General features: G+C 37.7%; 1 protein-coding gene across 1 annotated transcript in view; it reads right to left on the minus strand.

Annotated features, from left to right (window-relative positions):
* The window catches only part of LOC146584969 (myosin light chain kinase 2, skeletal/cardiac muscle-like), a 72838-nt gene that overhangs the window by 9869 nt on the left and 45345 nt on the right, over window positions 1-17624 (minus strand). The window contains exons 3-5 of the mRNA XM_085323776.1: window positions 4392-4467; window positions 3414-3876; window positions 2527-2546 (exon numbers count right to left, since the gene is read on the minus strand). Coding sequence (XP_085179902.1) covers window positions 2527-2546; window positions 3414-3876; window positions 4392-4467 — 559 coding nt within the window. The remainder of the gene's footprint in view (window positions 1-2526; window positions 2547-3413; window positions 3877-4391; window positions 4468-17624) is intronic.

Genomic DNA, 17624 nt, shown 5'->3' on the forward strand with positions numbered 1-17624 from the left:
CAGAACCTCTTTTTCTCTCACTGTTTTTTTTTTTTTTTTTTTTTTTTTCCCTCTGGGACTGCTGATAAATGAAAATGTACTATAACTCTCTTGGGGGGGGGTAAGAAGAGAGACTGAGCTCTCCTCTTGGTCCAGCTGCAAGGGGCTATTTGCCTGCTTATGCTGTTCATGGTGAAGTATTCCCTTCTCTGCTGGTCATCTGATTGGCATAACTTTTCATTTTCCTCAGTGTAGTCATCATTTTTAAAGATCATATTTATGGCTTGTGTACATGATGGAGGGTAGCTGGCAGGTAGAAGGTTAAAGAGGGGAATGGGTTCCCAAAATCACACAGCAGCAGCTATGAAGTTTCAGCACAAATGTAGATCTCTGGTATTATTGTCCAGAAATCCACATGCTGGACCATACTGCCTGGTGGTGTCAAAATCCCTGCTGGAGACCAGMCCTGCATGCCTAATTTCTCTTCAGATTTTTTTTAGGTTGTTGTGATTTCAGTTTCATACCCACGTTGTTTTTCATTTGATTGATATTCCCGAGAGAGACCTTTGGCTGACCAAAAAGTGACAAATACTTCTTCAACTGGTTAGGAGGTCTAGAGCCACAGCATTTCAATATGAGCTCTCTGGTTTGGAATGCCAGCTCCCTTTTGTGTGGAGCTTGTGAAGCAATTTTAAAACTGAACATTACTTCAGTGAAAATGATTAAAAGCATAAACAAAAAAAACATGACAGCATATAGCTGGCAAGAACACTTTGGTCATTAACGTAACAGAGGATTGTCCTTATTCACAGTGAACATCCATTTTTCCAAGAGGCCAGCTGTGTACCTAGAGTTTTTTGACAGTGTTATAATTTACATGGCCAGGAAGTTAGTTCATGGTCAAAGAATTGTGAAAAGCTTGGGCTTCTGGAAGTTTGCCACCTACTTGGGATTCTGCAGAGCTTGAATTGGATGTCTTTAAGTATGAGCCTTTTACTGTTACCAACACTTAAAAAATGCCATGAACACCTCTACCCTAAAGGTATAATTTGACCCTAAGGACACAAACTCCAAGAGTCTAAGTAAGTTAGAGAAGAAAATAGTTTTTTAAACATTTTTTTTGCTCAGCTCTGAAATGCTACCAAACTTTAGGCAAGGAAGTATTCATAGGCYTGAAGGGATCATTAGAGTATGATCCTCTAATTTGACCTTCCATCTCAGGTTTTCTTCCTAAGGAATATGAAAAATACTTCAGTATAGAACCCAAGTTTTAGTTCTCAAGATTTTCTCAATGATAAATCCTCTGTTTTCTCCTTTCTTGCACACAGAAGGCGACATCTCCTTATTCAGGAATGACCTACTGCTACAGATCTAAAGATATTTCAAGTGAGCTGCCGCTCTAATGTCATCCTTGATATCTACCAGACCTGAGGACACCTTATAGAGTTGAGAATTTTAGTATACTATCATCTCCTGTTTCTATTACAGAATTCAAGAGCCTAGCACAGTCATTTTATAAAAGTTTCCCTTTTCCACCCTCCCCACTGTCCCAAAGCAAAGAAATTCATTCTGTGTCTTATGCATGCACATGCACACACACACACACACACACACGGATCTTAGGATCCTTCAGGCCACCATTTCATGTGCCATCATTTCATTTACAGGGATAAGCCACTGAAATTCTCAAGATAAAGGTCTAACATTAGAAATCTCTGTTCCACTCTCATGAGCAATGAATCAGAGTTCAGTGCCTGAACCCACTTATCTGACTGTTCATCTGTCAGACCTCCACACAAAAGTTTGCATTTATTTATTTTATAGGTTGCAGTTGTTCTCACTTCAGATTGCAATGGTATTAATACAAGCAATCTGATTTTGTGGGCTGCATCCAGAATGTTGCAGAGTCTGTTTTAACACATTTTCAGCATTTCCATAGGTCAACAAATTACATTCYTGGTTTTGCCACACATAGCGTAATTTCTCCCTCCACTCTATGTCTGTAACTCTCTGTTATTAAAAGAAGATGGAAATAAGATAGTATCAGCAAAGTAGTTGTGGCAGAGCAAATTAGTTGCAACAAATTTCCTGATTCTCAGAATCAGGCTTCAGAATTGAAGCCTTTAAAAAAATATAAGCCATCTCCTCAGGTAATAAACACTGGTATAGTTTGTTAGAAGCAAAGAGAACCGTGCTATTTCCCCTGAGCTTAGGATGTGGCCCATGAACAACAGTTTTCACTTGCAGTTACCATGCACTCCTTTCCCCCCCTATTAACTACAGTCACAAAATCATTCTCTCCTACAGATATCTCTGTCTGATCAGCACTGTCAATACCAGTGGAATTAACTGTTTTATTTCTGCCTTTAGCAACACGTCCCATAAGAGCTTTTTTAGTTTTACATAGGCTATCAGCATTTTCTGCATCTAGGTTGCTGTTTTTGTTGTCATTTTTGTTAAAGCCTTCAGCATTCACTCGATGCTTATTGCTACTACTATGCTCAAATTGGCAGGTCTACTCAGTAACTGAACTATAATTTCCTGTACCTTTTTCGCAGCCTTTGCACCTGTAAGGACAAAACATGGCATTAGAGCAAGGTACATGTAAAGCAGAGCAAATTTAGAAACATAGGTGAAAAATGCCTAGACATATATTGCATCCAAGTAACATTAAGTTATTTCACTTCATGGTGTAAAATAATAAAATTAAATAAACTGCTTTAACATTCACTTTGAACAATAAAATAACCACTAAGTTAACCATGACAGCAAAATAATTCTCCTTTGCTGAAATGACTGCCTGAATTCTTCTGATTTTAGCGTTTGGCTATCGATCTCACCTTCATAGCACTGGGATGGCACTGGGATTTCACTCTGTTCATAAAGGTTCTCGAGAGCTTAAAATGCTTTATCCCTGAAGGGCTATGAACAAACGCAGCACAGAATTATAGCAAATAAGTTTATCATCAGTTTAATTCCCTGGGAAAAAGTGTCACAGTGTTATGTTACTACRTCATTACTAAATCTTGTAGTAACTTAAGTCCCAGTTGGTATATGGTCTAACATAACCTTCCTTTGCTCACGGGTTACATAGTGCTGGAATATAAACATGACACAAAGAGGGAGATTTGTCCTCAGAGATGAAGAATAGCCTAATATAATTCCCTTGTTCCTAACCTTTATTTCCAAGCAAGCAACGAACACAGTCTGCTTGTACCAGCAATCTGTGGGGGAGATTGCTTGCCAGTCTGTTTTAAAGGTCTAAATTCAGCTTTGAGCTCAGATCAGACTAATAAACTCATTCTAGCTTTGCTATTGTGCTGGATTTTCACCAATATTTATATTTACTGGCCACTTTGACTTGAAATTTGAAATATATGGTTTTCTACATCATGAGCTCCTTAAGAAGGAGTAGACTGGGTTTCAGATCTTACCTTTCCTGTGGTGCCTCTTGACAGTGGCTTTCTCCTGCCTCATCTTCATTTTGAGAAGCAGCTGGTGGTTCATCAACCTCTTCTTCATTCTCATCAGCATCTCCCTCCTCTTCATCTTCCCTTTCCTCTTGTCTTTCATCTTCAGACACTTGATGTTTCTCCTTCCTCTTCCTGCATGCTAGAGACTCACTTGCTGTTTCCTGTCCAGCTACCCTTTGACAACCATCACCAACAGCATCTTCTTTTTGCTCTTCTGTAGTGAAGGACTGCTGAATTGAGCTACTCCTGTATTTGTAATAGTTTTCAAAAGCCAAACTTTCTCCCTTCTTCTTTAGCCCTTCAGTGTAAAATCTGGCAGAATCCATTTGAAACAGAACAGAACTTGCCTTCTTGGCATTTTCCTTGTTGAGCTTATGAATTTTCTCTTTGTGAGAGCAGGACTGGTTTGTCTGGATGGCCCCCTCTGTAAGTAAACAAATTACCGAGGAATCTGTCAGTAATTCTCTGAGAGTTAACAAGCATATTAAATCAGGACTTGCACGCATAGCATAATTTCTGTTTTCTGAAGTAGGTACTTGCTTTTCTCTCTAATTTTCAAGGTCAGTGTAAGTCTTAGAAGACTACTGACAGTAGGGCTATGAACTTCCACAGAGTACTCTCTTTAAAATCAGGATACCATGGATCAGAGATTCACTGGAAATGTTTTTCTCACTCAAACGTATTGTCAGCAAATTCAAGGTTAATAAACTCACACAAAGCATTTTTTTGGAGCAGTTTGATACCAAATGCATAGGCATATGAAAAGTAGCTTGATGCTGCTCAAACAACTCTCACTCATGTTGGCAAGCACACATTTCAGACTACCACCCACCTTCACTGCAACTTTTCAGGAGAGAATGGCCTATATCTTGAGAAAGTATGGGCTCTGTAGCTGTACACTTAGGAATTAGAAACTGTTCAAAAAAAAAATATTCTAACCTGTGGCATCTGGTGGTTTCTGTTCTTTTATAGGATTTGTTTCTGTTTCACTTAAATACGAAATTTCTTTGATGACCTGTGGAGAAGACAATTGATATAACAGTCAGTGTATACAGTGTTCATATTTCATAGTTACGTATGAAACTGCAGCCTGATATGTTTGGTCAAATATAAGTACTCTRTGATCTAACTCAACCTTCTCTTATAAATGATTACTTTGATCACTGTTAAACAGACTTGATTGGTACCAGTGTAAAGCAGAGGGAATGATCTCCATTAAAACCAACATCACTGTTAGCATAAACACAGACCAGAAAAGATCAGAATTGAGCCTGAAGGACTAAAAGAAACAGCTATCCAGGAATGAGCTGTTTCCTTGCATCACCCTCTAGCTTTTAAAAACTAGGTTGGTTAAACCAAAGCTATGARTATTTAATATTCTAGTAAAATATCCAAAACTGTCTTACTGACAGATTTCAAAAAGATTTTTACTGTTAATCAACATCTGGTAACAGCTTTTTTAATGAGCCAATAATTTATTATAGGGTGACCAAAATGGTTACCAGGAATCAGAGTGCATAAACCACGTCAGCTTTGTAGCTTACTCTTGTCTACATTTTACAATRTTATAGCGACATCTAGAGGAGCTTTATACTACGCTTCCTCCTCATAAAATCTTCATCATTATTGTTACCCTGGTGACTATTTACTAATAAATATTTCTATGCAGTTTGTTCAGTGTGCATTTTCCTTGGCCAATCCTAGACTTGCTATAGAACATGATCACAGCAGTCAATGATGTCTGTTGTTTCACAGTACTCCTTTTCTACCTTTTCCATCCGCCTTCCTCCTCTTACAGTACTATGCAACARGCATTATTAATAGTAATAGGTCCAAAGTGTGTGAAAAATAGATACCTCCAATTATTTTCCAGAGAGACTGCTTTCTCTCTTTGAGTCAACCAACTGCAACAGCATAATGCCTATTTTGACAAAATACACATGGCCAGGCATGTAATTTTGTGTGTCTTAATCACGCAAGCAGTCCTGCTGCTTGTTCATGGTTGGGCTCTAGGCATGAATTGGTTCCACTGCTAAACATATGTTCTGGTAAGCCCTCTGCATTTTTTATGCTTCATTTTTTCCTTTTAATTTATCAGGCTATAYAGAAAACCAGCACAAAATTAAAGCAATGTGTATCCTCTACAAACACTGCATTCAAAGGAAAGAAAACTTCATCAGGAGCAAAGAGAAATAAGAAAAACTGGATGAAACTGCATGAAAGGATTTCAGAGGTCTGCTTTGGAAAATCCTGATCTACAAGGGACAAAGAAACTGTACTATGAGCATGAGAACTGAGACCAATAGTCATTTGGGATAGAGTGGATCCTAGTTACAAGGAGTGAAGTTACAAGCTGCAAATTGAAAAAGGTCTAAACACTAGCACATAAGAACTCTTGAAATCATAGATATACACTGGAGCCTTGCTCACACAGAACCTAAATGTGAATGTTGTGGCTCCAGATGGATCGTAATGAAACAACCAGTGCTCACTTTGTTTTTCATGATGAGAAGTCCTAAAAAAAAGAAGGGCAAAACCTTGGACTGATTCACTCTGCAATGTGACTGCAATTAGTAATGCACTCGGATTCCTGTAAGAATGTCAACCTCACCAAGCTGCTGTGGACATCAACTCCRATCAAACAGAGTCAGCTGAGCAAATAACCAGAGAAACAGTCTCCAAGCTCTTTGATGCATGGGGCCAGATTTCATTTCTGTCTTCAAAATTAATTGCAGGCACACAGTGCTTCCTACTAAATATTCCTGTAGTTTGCAGGTGTGAAATACAGAAGCCAGCTTTTGAAAATCCGTCTAGTGGAACATTGGATGATGCTGAACATCTGAAACTGCCAAAGAGTTACATAAATTACTACAGTGTTTATTCAAGCATCATTCCTAATCACTTACATTTTAACAGTCGATGAGGCACTCATACTAATTCAAATGAGACAAAAAATGAACATAAAATGAAACAGCTCAGAGCATTTACTGTTATCCTTCATAATCAATACATATGGCTGTTTGCAATAAATTTAGGGCCAACTTTTAGTGCACTAGCATAAGAAAAACTAACATAAGGACTAGATGCTTGACTGATGATAATACCTATAGGACACAGCAGCAGTCTACACRTGCATGTTCCAGTTTTCTCCATGTGGAGGGTTTTGCCTTTAGCAGCTACAYGTAACTTCAAGTTGTCAAATCTTAATCCAGTAATAAAAATATGAACTTTCACTCATTATTTCTTTCCCTCAAAGCATTGTATTGTGCCAGATTTTACAGAGCATAGGAAATCAATGTATGGAGTTCCTTCCAGAGGGCCAGTCAGCTGCACTCTAGGGTAGGCAATAAAAAGCCCCCTTTAATTTGTCTAGGACATTTATCCRTGTGATATTTGATCTCCTCACCTCCTTAAGGCTGGCGGGGGATGGGGGCAGCCACTTTGTCAGTCTACAATTTGTGAGCACCCAAGACCATCAAACTTCTCTGAAAATCTCATCTGAAAAGCATGGTAGTCTGTTAATGACATCCAAAAAGCCAGTCACCCCTCTACTCTTCATAACACTCTTGTTCCTTCAGTCTGTTAACACTGCTTTCTTCAGGGTCCTTTTAACTTAATCCTTATGGGATTTTATTTATTTATGTATTTATCTTCCTGTGCTTTGATGATAGGAGATATTTCTTTAGTCTTAATTTCTAAAATTATAAGAAACAGTATTTCTTTGTGGAAATTATGCCTCCACTTTATTTTTCCCTTCCTTTAAGGGTGTGAATATGTATAATGAGGTTTATGGCACTACAGCCATTTCCCCTATTCATACTAGCCCAGAACTTTCAGCTTTCATTTTAACTCGAGAAAAGGTTAAATATCTAAGGCTACATTGTGAGCCTGCAAAATATACAGAAGCAAAAAGGTGTGTGTATCTACACAAGTTGGTACTGTGTATTCAAAAAGACATTTTCTGGACTTAAACATATGCTTTCATACAGAGCATTGCTAGACTTTAAGTAACAGAGACAGACTAAAAGCCCGTGCAGTGATAACAGGATAATATGATATACTCAAGAGGCCAAAAACTCAGTGTAGACCAATGGAAAAAAAAAACGCCTTTGGAAATTATTTAAATTAACTTTAGAAAGTTCTTTATGAAACCAGCAGAAATTAAGCAATAAGTAAGCATATATATGAATATATTTTAACAGCAATTTCAAATGCAGTCAAAAATTAATGCTTTTTATAGACATCTGACTCCTTTTTAATGAGCTGTACTTAGTTAAATTCCTTCTTTGTACAGTACCAGGCCTAACCTTGGAATGTTTTTCTAGCTTTCAATTTTTTTATTCACCTAATAAAACTCTTTGATTTTTTTTCCTGCTGAAAATAAGTTTATAATAAATGGCCTCATGAAGCAACCCCAAGCTTTTACTTAGATCTCCTTTATCACTCCATCATGTTTCATTTGATACCAAGACATTATTCTGAAGATTCAATCAGCTGATACTAAGACACAGAAACTTGTACATGTGAATAAGACATTTCTTACTCACTTAGTGTCTGTTTCCCAGGTTCTTAAAACACTTTGCAAAGCTTTCTTGTGACAAGTTATCCAGATTTTGTATAACACCTGATCATCATCCATTATCAACATGATTAAGTTATCTGAGATTTGTGATTATTTCATCTTTTTAACAGCCAAATATATGCCATTGGCTTTGCCACCCAAGCTTAGTACAGTAGATGCTCTCAGCATCTACATGTTGGTATATGGGAGAAGGTACTGTATGACAGAGACCTGGTAGTGTTAGAATGCATGTTGATGCCTCCTGTGCTTCTCAAAACAGGCAGTCTTACCATCAAGAGTGGAAGAGGCATTCATGGAACCAGAGTCATGACTGAGCTCATGGCCTATAGCAGGCTATCTGCTATAGTGAAGACACAGGATACTGCACAGACAACAGTAGGCTGCTTTTGAACACCTTTCACCTGAAGGTCCAGCCACTGTCATTTAAGAGAGTTAACATGAGGCATAAGAAGAGTTTTGAAAGCAGATTTTTAACTTGTTGACTGGCATAATTTCAACATCTGCAGAATACATGGAGTCCTGCAATAATGACCACTAAATCTGTTGCTAGCAGACATTTTCCAACTATGGACATAAACCACCCACTTATCAAACTATTTCAGGCAATTCTGTGTTACTATATCAATTAAGTAGCCTCACTGTTAGAGAATACTTTTTAGTTTTTCTAATTTATTTGAGCTAAGCATGCAATGATATGCATAGCAAATATGTTCAGACTTCTTGAACTGCCCTTCACCAGTTACTTTGGGGAAATAGCATTTTTGGAAGATTTGCAAAACATTATAAACTTCAAAAATCATCCTCTACAGCTTTGATGATTGATTTTAATTGGATTCCAAAAACATAGGTTTCCTAATAACACAATTCTTTTAACAAGAAGAGGTTTTGGTTGGGGGGGTAAGGAAAAAAGATCTAGGATTTCTTTATTTCCCCTTTATATACACACTTTTTCCTGTGGCACCTCACCATGAAGGCAGCACACGTTGAATGGAATGTGCTTGGACTCACCCCAGACTCTGCTGGGGCTGTTGCCCAGYAAGTCGTCATTGCTGTTCATCATTGCTGTGTGTATGTGCAAAACCCAGGATGCCGCCAGGATGACACCAAATTAATTTCATTCCATAGCAGTTAATCTTGTCATCAAAAGCTAGCATAGTTGAGACCCAGCACATAATTGCAATGGCACTCTTATACTGAAGGAGGCATTCAAGCATGGTATCCCTTCTACTGATGGATGTACCTGGCTCCTGACAGGGCTGAGAGGAGTCATCACCTAAAAGTTGACTAACTGGCTAGAAAATCTGATAGCAAAAGATTGATTTTGACCACTGGAGTGGGCAAAGATCTCTTGTCTGAGCAAGTCTCTCCTACCACTGTCTCATTTCTTCAAGGAACCTTCTGCTTTTATTGGATTGATCTCCGCTGACCTTGGTCAATTGGATTGATCTCCCTACTTGGTGGAAAATGGCTGGGAGATGTTTGGCAAGACTGACAAAGCATGAAGTGTCTGCAGATTACACAATATTGTAACTCTAACCCAAAACAGAAATAAACTAACCAGTGGCAGTGAAAGTATTTCAGGATGGCTGTAAAAGGCAGGAAAGCAGAAATTTTGCTTCAGAAGAGAGTGATCCCTATATTTTGCAGAGCTCATGAAGTTCCTTTGGAGCCTGTGATCTGGAAATTTTTCCAGTTGCTGCTGAAACTGGCAGAAAATTTACGTACCCCAGCTGCTTATCACCACCTCTTTACCTGTCTCCCATTCCTCCTCTCTTCTCCTGACAGGGGTGAATACCCTCTTTGTTCTACCTTTTCAACTGCTTTCTGCTTATTCTGGTTCTGCTTATTCTGGTTCTGTAAAATGAGTCAGTTAAAAAATACAAACAAATCCTACAGTTAATAAAGCAAAAATCACCTCTCTAAAGATGTAAGGATGGGAGGGCAGGTGACTAAGCAATATGCAAACACAGTGTACTGCCTTATCCAGATGTATCCACAGCCATCCATTACACAGCCTACTAGTAACTAAAAATAATTAGATTATTTTGCAGAACCAGTCGGGGGACAGTCAGATATTTATAAGATAGACCTGCCATCAGAACTAAGAGGTGCCAATTGCTGGTAGCTAGGGGAGAGTGGAAAATGAAAGGGCACTCATCCAAAATATCTGACCACCTCCAGCAGTGCACAGTGTCCTTCAGCGTTAACTGTAGTGAATGGATTACCTAACTTGTTGACATACGGAAACAACAGGTCAGCGTATGCCTGAAGTGATTGCAGGGTTGCTCAGTACTGCAATATGGAGCCTACCTGCAATAAAAGAGATGTTGGCCTTGTTGACTACAGGCTAGGACTTCTCCAAGGTCAGTATTGTTCAAAGTATCTTCAAGTGGGGACTAGAGACAGTGATAAGGATTGAGTTAATGTAAGTAAGGGTTTTTTTCAGTAAACCCAGCCTGCTAGGTTTTTTCATTGCTATGCCACAGGCATCAAGGGCACACTTCAGGCATAAAACTCTGCTTCTGCACAGGTGAGAAGAAATCTAACCCCTGTTTCTCCATTCCTTTGCTTTTCTTTTTGCTTTTGTCAGAACCATATAAAACCTCATTTGTAAATCCATTTTGAATATGTAACAGGCAGAGCACAAGCAACCAACTTCAGAGTGTCTCATGAACCAGCCTTTTTGCTAATTTTCTCAGAGATACTATTTCTATCCCCTCAGGCAGAGGTCAGTCTGTGCCCTCAGCACTGATAAATGCTGGCTTCTACTAAACTGAAGCCAMGTTCAGCAGTTTCTGCTGAAGGATATCAGACCATGCTCCATTATTCTTAATGCAGAGCTGAATTCAAGTCTGTTTTTACTTAAAACCAGGATAACTAAGTGTTTACTAAAGCCAGCTGCTGTTCACAGGATAGCCTGACAATTTTATGATGGTCCTTTTATAATAAATCAAACACACACAGAAGAAGGCAATGACAAGTTAACACATGTGTGTTATCTAATAAAACAAACAAAATATTAACAACGTAATAATATCACCAGTGTGATTCCAGATGCGCTTGTGCTGCTTTTAGTAAGCCCTCATGCTAGACAAATTCCTACTAATTCCACTCAACATCAGTGAAAGTCTTCCTAAACAAAAAATTAATTAGTGAGGGGATTACAAATGGAGCTGTTTTTGAAATAAAGAGACTCCACTTGCTGCTCTGCTTTTGGGGTCTTTTGCAGTGATTCCCTTTGTTTTACCAAATCCAAGCCCTTTACCCTCCACTTTCAGACTCTTCATAGCTCTTAACTCTTCCCTGGGCATCTGTGACCTCTGTGTTAAACTGGTGACTTCCAGTCTGCCAGGAACAYGTCCTCGTTCTCCTGCTGCTGCCTGTCACCTGTGCCCTCTGCTATACAGACTGTGCTCCCACAAATTCACCACTGAATCCATTACAGTGTCCTTCTTTCTCCTACTGCATGTTTCTACCATGGAGCCTCATACCTACTCAGGCCTCCACAAGTTACCAATCCATTAACATCCCAAGCCTGATTCAGTTTGTATTTATAAATAGGTTAGACGACCGGGCTTTTACAACAGACATTTTCATTGATGTTTTAAAAAGTAAAAAGAAGCTTTAAACTTAGACACTCAAAATAATTACTGTTTTCCCATCAGGATAATAGTACAAAAGATGAAAACTTCTCTTTTGTTAAAATTCCTTTATTGGAACCAGTCCAACTAGATTTTCAAAAATCTGTAAAAATCAGTTTTGTTGTTTCTATCCATTGTCAAGGCAGCAATTTTTCCACTCTGTTATTGATGCTTTTGAAACAAGGCTGCAGCATTTCATATCCTTACAAGAGGCAGATCGGCCAGATCAACTGACAGAGCTTTACAAGATGCTCCTCTGCTGCTATATATTTGTACTGACAACTATTAAGTTTCCTATGCTGGCTCCAATACTTTTTGTCTTTCTGAGAAGTGGGGCTGTCTAAGAATAAACAAGCTAAAAAGCATCTGGTTACCTGATCTGAACATTCTGACTAATACTGGACACTTATTTTTTCAAGGAATGCCATTTCCTATTAATCCCATCACACAATGCTTTTCCTGCTCAAAAGTTTAAGAAAAACATACTCAAAAATTACTTGTTAAATATATCAAACAGTGAAACCTATTTGTGCCTTTAAACAAAAATGTAAAGTAAAGCAGACAAGAAGTTTAAAAGCAGCCTTTTGGTTCATTCTATGTTAATTAGATATCAGACTACTTCGTCAGAAAAAAATTCTTCATTTTCTAATGCTGCTGTCTCATTTGCCAAACAGAATAGTCAAGTTATCTTACAAGAGCCTGTTATAATCTATAGAGCCTTTCAGGAAATTTTTGTCATCTTTTGATCTGGCCTATAAGGAACATAATAAACTTCCAGTTATGGTGACATGGACATTTTTTTTCTCCCCAAGTTTATACAAACCACAGCTCTAGTTACAGTAATTCTAGTAAATCTAGAATCTAGTAATTCTAGTAAACCTAGAATCCCAGTTTACAACCCCTCCCTCCTCACTGATGTCAGCAGAAATACCAGACAGAACAGCACACTGAAGTTGTTCTTTGAAATAAAGGATAGACACAGACACATATCTACAGCCTGATCCAAAGTTCAYTGTACTCTTTAAAAGACTTTTTATCAGTTTCACTGAGATCTGGTCCACACTGCATATAACATGAGTGCTGCACTTGATTTTTCCCATATGATTATAACTCTGTTGATTATCACAGTAAAATGGATGGCCAAGACCCAATTCTACTGAAATCTACATTGATTTTTGTCACCAATATCAGTGACCCCTAATTATATTTTATAACTGTAAAGAAATCATTAGAAAAAAATGAAGGTAGTTATCAATGATTTTCTATATCTTCTCTCCTAAAACTTACTGTTTCTTCAAATACATTTCATTTTTTTAAAGCATATGGATTGTTCTCTCTTAAATATTAATGAAATGAAAATGCTAAGCATACGGGAAAACATATCTATAGCTTGCCATGATTCTTGACAAGATGAAAAACAAACCTAGGCTCATCTTTTCACTTTTCTTCTTGAGCAGGGCATCATCCCCTGTGTAAAAGAATATCTGCATACTAAAAAGACGTTCAGCTCCCTGTGTATAATAGCCYGCCTTGCAAAGCTTACATTTTTGAGCATGGTGTTTTGCACTTAAATGATAGATTACTAATGTTTTAACCTTAACCAAAGGCCCTACAAGCTTCTGTAATCCAGTAACTTTGTTTCAGTCTGTCTAGTCTTTTAACTTGCCACTCTGCATTCCTATTCATATCAGAAATGGATTTTTTCATTTCAAGGCATTTTTTCATTTCATCACTTCTCAGACTTTTGTGTCATTCCATCCTGGATCCAGATTCAGACGCTTCTGCCTTTACAATCTCAACATCTTTTTCAGTGCAACAGATTTCTTGAGAAACACTGATTAGCTTCTTAAGAACACTGTCTTTCAGAGTTAACAGCTTATCTAATTTCTCTTCAAGGGAAGTAAACTTCATATCCATGATGCTAAAACTTTCAGATGTGCTGACATCATTGTTTGCAACATGARGAATTTAGGGGAAGGGGTTCATTTCATTATCAGGCCTTTAGTTTTGTAAAGCACTTGGATCAATATTTTGGCCAAGTTGTTGACTTGGCCAAGATGTAAAAGAGCTCTGCCTGCTGGACGTCATCATTTTGCTATCATAGGTACGGGGAGGAAATGGTCTGATGATCAGCTGCTTTAGGACAACATCAGTTGCAAAGGTTTCCTGTCCAATCTGCTCATGCTCAGGCATACAGCCTAGTATGACAATGCCAGCTTAAGTAATATAAAAACTACTCTCATACATTTGACTAAAGTGGAAGAAAAAGACACCTAAATGATTTAGGAAGAATAATGCCTTGGATCCACTCTTTTATATATACATATATATATATGTATGTATATATACACACATATATATACACACACCCATATATATATATATACACACTTCCAAAAGAAGAGACTAGAGAGATGAGCAGCCTAAATGCACTCAGTTCAATGATTTCGGCCTAGCAGGAACACAACTATTTGCACTCCAATGAAATTTTACTGCAAATGGGCTACAGGATATGTGAGAAGTACCAAAGGGTAGAGACACTTTGGCAGTGGTGGTGTTGCTTTTTGAAAGCCTAGGCTGTAATTCCTGTTCCAAAGAGAATAAAGACTTTTACATGGACCCTAACTGTGACTGCTTGAAATTGGTACATCTTAAGGTGAATTTTTCAGATGAAAACTTGCACTGCTTGAAAAGCTTCTTCTACCAGTAAGGAAATTGATAGAGTTGATAAACTATGAAAACATTTAAGAAAGTGAAAGAAGGAGACACTGGAATGCAGATATTGAAAAAAGTCAGAGYCATTTCCTCTACCCTGTATTCTGACTACCACATTTCTTGCTCTTTATACACAGAAGCAAATCAGATGCATAGAATTTTCCTTCATAGCCAATATCTTTGTTTACTTCTGTATTTATCAAGAGTGGACTAATTTTCCAAAAATGAAGACAGTCATATATTTTACTATGATCTGGTCATACAAATTCCAATATATAACGTTTGACAGAGAGACTCATTGCTTTGCTTTGTTTCACCTGCCAGTAAACTTCTTCCTGAAAATCAACAGCTAGTAGTCATAAGTCTAACAGTTTGTTTGCTTTTTTTCTGCTTCGCCAAAGGCTTTCATTTTTCCAGAAATACAATGTTGGACAAACAACAATTGTCATGACTGGGAATGGGACTCCTCTTAGGTGTAGGTCAGAATTGCTGTTCAATTTGCATGTTGATTAGAAGAATAAAAACAGAACTTAAAAAAAAAACAAAAAAACTTGGACTCCTTCTCATCTCAAGTCAACCATATTCCACATAAGCAGAAGCAAGCCAGCATGGATCATCCTGTTGAAAGAAAACTGCCTTTAAAATACAAAGAAAATGCCACCTTGGASAAATGTCTGCTATAGATTGACCATATATAGGTAAGTCTGGACTTCTGCTGTATCTCTTACAGAAACCAACATGTAAAGCCAGCCAACTAGTAGGAAATCACCAAGAAAGTTGCCCTGTTCAAAGGATCAAAAGCTTCTTTTGTGATCCTAGAGAATAATTTCTTCTTTGCACCTTAGATTCTTCATCCTTTAAATGGGGAACATGAAGGATATTAGGTAGAGTATGTAGCAAGTTTTGAGTATGTAATGCACTAAGTATCCTTTCAAAATTACTTCTGTTAGCTGAYTGAAAAATCTGAAAGGTCTTCCCTTTATTTTTAGCGGCCAAAGATCTCTTTTACAATCAATCACAGCTGAAGTTTTAAAAAGTTTCTGAAGGCATTCTTGCACAGTCATTTATGAATCAACATGTAGTCAGCGTTGATAAGCTAATTCAGGACCTGCCACTGGCTCTCAGGTTACCATAGGTTAATAAAGGAAAAAAGTTTCTAGGTATATTTGTCACCTTCTGAGAGCAGCCTATCAGCCTGTCTCTGAGTGAAAGGTGAACTGTGTCCACGCATGGCCCTAAAACGTGGATTGAAATATCTTCTTTACATAACAGACATTACCAAGAGGTGAAAAACATGTGTTACTGTGTATAGCATATTCTCTGAACTGATCGAGAAGGTTGAATGGTTTTAAAATAGGAAATGAGACAGAAAAGAAAAGACAGAGTTTAAGAGATCTGTCTTTCATGGAAAGAATAATATACAGGATAGCAGCTAAAAAAAGAAACCTATACTGAAGCAAAGAACATCATGGAGGTTCCAACAGAGAACAGTTACGTTTAAACTCCATAGCGTTCTTTGGTTCATCTCTGTTAGATATGTAAACTAAACCCTCCTGACAGTTTGTGTATAACAGAGGCTCACGACTTCTGCAGAAGCCCCGTTACACACAAAGTTCCAGAAGAGGTGTTTGCCCTGTCTGTGAAATGGCCAGATTTGAAGAACCATTTACCTTGGATGAACTTCTGCTCCCATGCAGAAGTTCACTGGGAGCTTTTCCCCAGTACCTCTAACCCCTGCACAAAAAAGGAGTAAACATTTATCGTACGTTGACACCCATCCAGGTAGGACTTCTGGTGGCTTTCTTAGTAAAAGCTTGTCAGCCACAAGACTCTTCTCCAAAATGAACATTATTTTGTAAAAGCAAGGAAATGATTAAAAAAAAAAGGCATACAGATAGTAATGGCAAAATCGTGTGTTATATTAGCGTGCACAGCCAGACAGTGTTAAACATTTAAAGCTCTCATAACAGTTGCCCAGGGAAACATTATGTGAAATACCTCAAACCAATATTATAAACACTAATAAAAATGGTAAGCTCTGTGAGATAAGATCCTATTTTCAAGTATCTTCTGTAGTCCTATTGATTTAATGTTATGCCATCACATACATAAATGCTAGATGCTTTTAAAATATGGAAAGCAAACTATACAAGTACTTCATTAAAACTCATCAGTATATGTTAGCAGTTGGTCTGAGTCTGAAGTGAATTCAAAGAGAGTACTGTTCCATAGCAGAAAAGAGGAACAAATGAAAGAAATCTATTTTCGGCTTTCTTTCTGGTCTTGGAAAACTCCTGCCAGTAACTTCTTCAGGTCTAGGAATTTATGGTCCCTGCCTCTTGCTTGTAAACTGGAAATAATCATACATATTCCAATACCCTTCAGGAGCTCAATGAGAATTAATTACTTAAGGTGAGGTCTTCTGAAAAGCTAGTACTATTTATAAAAGAAATAGTATTATTCATAAWTTTTTCTGGATTTTTTTCTTTGTGAGATTATTGTTACAGCTATTGGATGAAATTCAATAATATTATATGCTAATAACTAGACATATTTTTAGTAGCCAAATATGTGGATGCACTTTTCCTAATAACTGAAATAATCTCTTAGCAACTATACATATCACTAACTCACAAATTAAGCCTGTATAACAGCTTTCTTATTTTCATCTTACAACTTTTAATGATGCCTGAGTCTATTACAGCAGTTTTATTCCTTTACTCTAACATTCTTCGAGTATCCATAGGCTGTTYCATTAATCAGCTAAGCTTTCACTTAGCCCCTTTAAAAATGCTCCTATCAAATTTTAATCCTGTTATAATCATCCCTTATAAACCAACATAAATCTGCTCCCCAATCCACAACATGGAGTGACACCATCTTTCTGACAGCAGGAATGGATGCAGATTGCAATAGCTGTTACCTGGTACCTGCAGAGGAGAACTGTTACTTCCTTGCTACCTCATGGGTCAGATTTCAGGAATGCTGGTTTGATGGTATCAAAGCACCTTGAATGATTCTGAGTTTTGAAATTCCTGAATTTTGTCTTTTGAGGAATAAAATGTTACCAGCTGGACTGGGTGATATTTTCCTCATCTTCATTTTCTCTTCTCAGCGCTCAGTATTGTTGTGGCCTGGCCAATTATTAGATCAGTTAGCACCAAAATTGCTAAAAAGAGATTAAGGATATGAGCTGCAGTAATGGTTATGCTTTATGAAAGGAAAGAAACATAC

Source organism: Rhea americana, unplaced genomic scaffold, assembly GCF_003343005.1.
Source record: "Rhea americana isolate MKP2758 unplaced genomic scaffold, rheAme1 scaffold_87, whole genome shotgun sequence".
Lineage (NCBI taxonomy): Eukaryota > Metazoa > Chordata > Aves > Rheiformes > Rheidae > Rhea > Rhea americana.